The sequence below is a fragment of the Myotis brandtii genome, unplaced genomic scaffold (genome assembly GCF_000412655.1).
Source record: "Myotis brandtii unplaced genomic scaffold, ASM41265v1 scaffold83, whole genome shotgun sequence".
NCBI classification, from domain to species: domain Eukaryota; kingdom Metazoa; phylum Chordata; class Mammalia; order Chiroptera; family Vespertilionidae; genus Myotis; species Myotis brandtii.
This window is the reverse complement of record NW_005371371.1, coordinates 601,166-607,365: the sequence shown is the minus strand read 5'-3', so window position 1 is coordinate 607,365 and position 6,200 is coordinate 601,166. Positions and strand designations below refer to the sequence as shown.

General features: G+C 43.0%; 1 protein-coding gene across 2 annotated transcripts in view; it reads left to right on the top strand.

Moving 5' to 3' along the window:
- ATP11A (ATPase, class VI, type 11A) overlaps window positions 1-6,200 on the top strand; it is an 84,099-nt gene that overhangs the window by 31,587 nt on the left and 46,312 nt on the right. For both annotated transcript variants that reach the window (XM_005884444.2, XM_014531947.1), the window contains exons 6-8: window positions 1,711-1,839; window positions 4,501-4,604; window positions 5,129-5,179. In XM_005884444.2, the coding sequence (XP_005884506.1) occupies window positions 1,711-1,839; window positions 4,501-4,604; window positions 5,129-5,179 (284 nt within the window). The remainder of the gene's footprint in view (window positions 1-1,710; window positions 1,840-4,500; window positions 4,605-5,128; window positions 5,180-6,200) is intronic.

The following is a 6,200-nucleotide window of genomic DNA, read 5'->3' as shown; positions in this document are numbered from 1 at the left end:
AAATAAAAATAAAATTTTGATGAAGTCCAATTTATTGATTTTTTTTCCCTTTTATGGATCATGCTTTTAGTGTCAAGATTAAGAGCTCTGGCCGGTCGGTGTTGCTCAGCGGTTGAGTGTCACCCCAAGAACCAAGAGGTTGTTGGTTCAATTCCCAATCAGGGCACATGCCTGGGTTGCCTGCTCCATCCCTAGAGCAGGGCATGCAGGAGGCAACTGATAGATAATATTTCTCTCTTACCACTGTTTCTATCTCTCTATCTCTCTCCCTTCCTGTCTTTCTAAAAATCAATAAAAATATATTATTTAAAAACGATTAAGAGCTCTTTGCCTAACTTGGAGCCCACAGATGTTCTGCACTTTTTTCTAACAGTTTTATGTTTTACATTTAAATTCATGTTCCATTTGGAATTAATTTTCACATAAAATGTGAGGTTTAGGGCAAAGTTTCCTTTTTTTTTTTGTTTTTTGCCTATCATTGCCCAATTGTTCTACTATCATTTGACGGAAAGGCTGTTCCTTCTCCGTTGAATTGTTTTTGTACTTTTGTTGAAGTTAGTTAGTCGGAAGCTATTTGTGTGGCTCAGTCTCACTGTGCTCTGCTCTGTTTCATTGCTCTTTGTGCCCGTCCTCTGCCAGTACCAGCACATCCTGGCTGCCACAGCTGCATAGAAAGCCTTCACATCCGCAGAGTGACTCCCGCCCTTCATTCTTCTTGGTCAGGATTGTTGTAGCTATTCTAGGCCTACACCTTTCCACCTAACTTTTAGCATAAGCCCATCTGTGTCTACAAAAATCTTTGCTGGGATTTTCTATAGGGATTTCACTGAACACAAAGGTCTATTTGAGGAATAACCCTCCAATGTGAAGTTCTCAGACACTCAGTTGGGGCAGTAATGGAGTGTGACAGGGAACTGCACTTACAGTGCAGGCAGAAGCACGCTGATGTCCTGATTCTGGAAGCACCTGCAGTGGCAGCAGGAACATCCAGGCGCTTGGAAGGATTTGAACCCTCTGGCTAGTCGCCTTGATATTAATGGTCATTTGCCTTCCTGACACAAAGTCTGAAGTCACAATCAGAGAAAAGGGGCCTTTCTGGGAGGTCATTTAGATGTCTTGGTTGGTGATGACACAAAAAGTGGGATGTTTCATCTTATTTAAAAATCTGTATGACAGACGTTCTGTGGCTCTTTTTTGCTCTAGTTTTTTTAAGGTGATTGCCACTTCTGCGTTCTTCTTAGTCCCGCTTGAGTGATCTGGACAGTGTCTTGGTTCTGTTGTTCTGCCAGCATTTAGAACTCTCCTACCTGGTTTATGGGACACTTTGTTTTAAGTCAGCGTCTTCCTCCAAGGATAATTCCCACTTGGACCCATTAATGAAACACTAGAACTCATCCTTTTGGGCTGAATCAAGGATAATCCTGTTATGGATGTTTGTGTTTCCATTGCAAAATACTCAATCGTAATGCACTTTGATGCTTCTCAGATCTAAAATTGGTACATTGAAACCTCACTTGGTCTGTCGTCCGTTTGGGCAAAATGCCTGGGAAATGATCTTTCTCTAGAGTCACATTAGCATCCATATATCCTCCGGTAAACAAACACCATAATGGTATCAGTGAGTATCGACTGGCACATTAGGAAAAAGGAAATCTTGCTGCACAGTGGCAGAGTTCATTTGATGGCACTGTCTGTCTGTCTGTCCTGCAGGTTGGGGACATCGTCATGGTCAAGGAGGATGAGTCCTTCCCCTGTGACTTGATCTTCCTGTCCAGCAGCCGGGGAGATGGGACCTGCCACGTGACAACCACCAGCTTAGATGGAGAGTCGAGTCACAAAGTAACGTGCCTTTTGTTGGAGATCCTGTGCAGCCTCCCCTTCCTTCCCCAGCTGTGCTTGCGGGGCTAGAAGCTACATCATGTTTGGAAATCCAGTTTTTAGTGGAAACCCAGGGACTTGTGCTGGCCAGATTGTTTTTTGACTTTTGTTTCTTTCTGTTTTCTACTTTTTTCTTTCCACCCTTGGTATTCATAACATCCAACCATTGAGTTAACAGAAATAACTTCATGTTATTTATGTAGTTGTGTCCTTTAGCAGAGGTACCAAAGGATGTAATGAATTGATTGCTGAAATTTTGAAAGTTTTCATTTCACCAGTCAGAATTAGTGTCTTTACTACCCTGGAATTATGTGAAAAGTCCCACATGAGTCTAGATTTTTGCCGCACTCACTGTTACTTCAATGAGTGTCTTTTTGTTAAAATATTTTAATAAATATCTGAGGTTATAATTAATTTCTTACATTCAGTATGGAATTCTGTACTGGTAGCTGATGCTACAAATTTTAATTAACAATCACGAGAGAATAGAACATATCACTATTAATTTTAAGGTTTTCATTATTTAAAAAATCTGGAAGCTTCCAAGGAGTTTATAAGAGTGAGTATATCTCAACGGAATCAAGGCATTAGGTCACAAAATTGCAACTCTAAAACACGATGCTTAAACGATACCTATGAATATAGGCAATTTCTAGGATGAGAAAGAGAAATTTTTTTTTGCAAAACCCTAAAGAATGTGCTAATCTTTTAAGGATAATTCATAGTATCATTGTGCAAAGCCCTGTGGAGGGTTTTCGGCATTTACTTTCACATTTTCTACGTAGCACATCCCAACAGAGTTGACTTTCTGGCACAAGCCGTTGTGAGCAACAGTGATTCTGGGAATGGAAATCCCTGGGGTTGGGTTTCAGGTGTTTATTGTAACCTGCCACCGGTCTCTGGAGCGTGAGGAGTTTATGTGCCGGTCCTTTCTGACAGGAAACACCTCTAACTCTCCTCGTGTCTTCCTCTCTAATAATCAAGTGCTGGATGAATACACTGTAATAAATAAACAAAACAAGTGAGCCACCCACACCCTCACTGTGGGCAGTGGGCTGCCCGCTCCACCCCTCTCCCGGGAGGGATGTGGCTGCTCACAGAGGTCTCAGCATCGCTGTGAACAGATGCTGCAGGGCTCTAGGTGTATCACTCTTCTCAGGTAAAATTTCACTCGAGTCCACATTTTACTTTGACCTTTGGCGTGGTGTGCTCAGCACCTTGAATGTGTGCCCTCTGGCGTCATTTCTGTGCATTGGGTTTGGCTTGGGTGGCTGGCTAGATCTGAGCCCTTTGCTTAAAAGGAGATTGGGGAGTGGGACTCCTGCGCTGGTCACATTCATTACTCATGACCGTGGCAGACCTGGCCTCCCTGGAGTTTCCCCATCCATAAAACAGGGACAAACCTGTCTTCTAGGGGCGCCTGTGAGACATAACTAGAAATTTTCCCGAAGTGTTCGATACACAATAAATGCCCTGAAATGTTACAAATCCTGCTACGGTTGCTGTGATCATATCTCCTGTTAGTTTTGATTTATTGAACATTTTATGTGTCTAGCACTTGATCATTAGAGAGACAGATAAGAGGAGACATAGCGGTGTGTTCTCCTTCACCAGGCCCTCATGCACGAGTGTTTCTTTCCTCTCTCCTCCCAAGGCGAGCCCACCTGTCTGTCCATGCTTACTAATACCGTTTGGCCCCATGGTCTCCAAACGGGGTCCCAGCCCAGCAGCTTAGGCATCAGGTAGGATCATGTTAAAAATGCAGGCCTCGGGCCCCACTCCAGACCCTTGGCATCAGAAAGCTGGGATGGGGCCTGAGAATTGCATTTCTAACATGATCCCCGGTGGGGTCCAGGAATCAGTGCCTTACAAGCCCTCTGTGGCGATTCTGATGAACATTCAGGTTCGAGGAGCCAAGTGAGTAGGGGGACGGGGGCAAGTGAGTAGCTATGCAGAAAGCTTACATTCTCCTGTGTCAGGCGAGGGCAGTTCCTGATGCTGATGACAGCTCTCTGTAAGCCAGGGGTGGGGAACGTCTCCCGTGGGCCACATGAGGCCCGTGAAATCATTTGGTCTGGCCCTGCCTAGGCAACCCCAGGCGGGACTCGAAATGCAATAAATCTAGGAGCTTTTTTCATAGCAACATAAATTTATATTCAGTGAACGTTGTTATAAATATTCAAATGGCCCTTGGCAGGAAAAAGCTTCCCCACCCCTGCTATAATCAATAGGATGTTATATAAACAAAAAGGAATATTTTAGCTCTTAAATTTGTTTCCTAATTGATAGTCACCACCATGACAGATAAATCGAGGTGTCTAATTTTGAAGAAGAATTTTCAACACTGTTATTAGTTTTAAGTTGAGGAAACTGGGTAAGAATGGAAGAACTTTCTGGCACCTAATAGATACAAGAAAAACAGCAGTAATCTATAAATCTATAACTTTTACTGTTTTCAAACTCTTTATTATACTTTTCTCATATGCTAGCCAGGCATTGTCATCGGTCTTATTTATATGCACAAAAAATTGGTCGTCAATGCTGCCCTGGGATTGGAGGCATTGGCTGCCAGGTTTGTGTTGTTCATTTTGTTGTGAATTCACATTTCTTGTCCATCTGCAGACACATTATGCAGTTCAAGACACAAAGGGATTTCAAACAGAAGAAGAGATAGATGGCCTCCACGCTACCATTGAGTGCGAGCAGCCCCAGCCCGACCTCTACAGGTGAGATCTGTGCTCCCCACGAGTATCTCTTTATCGCCTAAATGCTGTTCTTGCTCTCCACCCCAAATAGTCTACTGGCCTGGGGGTTTGGAAAGAGAACATCAATCACTGCTTTAAAGTTAAGACTGAGTTAAAAATAGGTTACTTATATATTTTCAGAGTCCGACAACATTTAAATCTATAGCTACTTATGCAAACATTAGAAGTGGCTTAATGAAACTAAATTTGTTGCAGAAAAAATAATTTTTTTCTACTTTGAGGAAGTGATTTTAAGGAAAATCATTTAAGTCCTGGGATAATAAGAACAGAAAGTAAACTAAGAAAGAGGGGGAAGGTAGAGTGGTTTAGCTACTCACAGATGTGCCTTTGGGTAAAGAATCCCAGGTAGTGAGCACACATTCCTCCTTTCGTAGAAACAGGAAGGCAGGTGTGTAAGCCTGGGCACTTCCGGTCTGCCTCTTCCCCGCAGGGTCCCCCACCCCCGTGTTGCTGCTGTGCCACTAACCTGACTTTTCTGTTGCCAGGTTTGTGGGCCGAATAAATGTTTACAATGATCAGAATGACCCCGTGGTGAGGTGAGGCGATGTGCTTCTCTTAAACAAATTTGGAGACTTTCATCTCTTTACTTTTAAATTACAAGTGCATTTTTTTTTACTGATAAGAGTTTTTTAGTGTTGTTGTTCTATTGGGTTTTGAAAGTAGAATTAGGCGTTTCCAGAAGTCTAGGTTGTAGTGTTTTCAGATTTCTCTTGAGTATACAGCTATATGTGTGAACAAATGAACGACGCTCATGGGAAATGTTCTCTCACAAGACTCTGCTGAGGGTCTCACAGCCCAGAAGGGTCAGGAGCCCATCTAACAGTTCCCAAGCAGAGGAGAGGGTGCGGTTTCCCCCATTAGAAATTCCTTTTCAGTTCTAGCCAGTTTGGCTCAGAGCGTTGGCTGCAGACCCAAGGGTTGGGGTTTGATTCGGTCAAGGGCATGTACTGCACTTGCAAGCTCCTCCCCAGCCTGGGCGTTGGTCAGGGCTCCTGCTGGAGACAACCAATCATTGTGTTTCTCTCACATCAGTGTTTCTTTCTGTCTTTCCCTCTCTCTTCCACTCTCTCTAAAAATCAATGGAAAAATATCCTCGGGTGAGGATTTAAGAAAATAATAAAAATTTAAAAAAAGAAAAGAAATTCCTTTTCAGCCCAGCCAGCATGGCTCAGTGGTTGACTGTCGACCTATGAACCAGGAGGTCACAGCTCGATCCCCAATGTGGAAAATGCAGGGGGCAGCCAATCAATGATTCTCTCTCATCGTTGATGTTTCTATCTCTCTTTCCCCCTCTCTTCTCTGAAATCAATTAAAAAAAAAAAAAAAGAAATTCCTTTTCAGAATTTATAGACAAGTATGTTGTCAACTGGGAAGTTGAAAGATTTCTGGTTTGGAAGCCCTTTTATTGGAATGTATGAATCTACCCATAATCGTTACTGGGGTATGGTTTTGGCTCTGGATTTCATCTAGACTTAAGGCAGTGGTTCTCAACCTTCCTAATGCCGCGACCCTTTAAGACAGTTCCTCATGTTGTGGTGACCCCCAACCATAAAATTA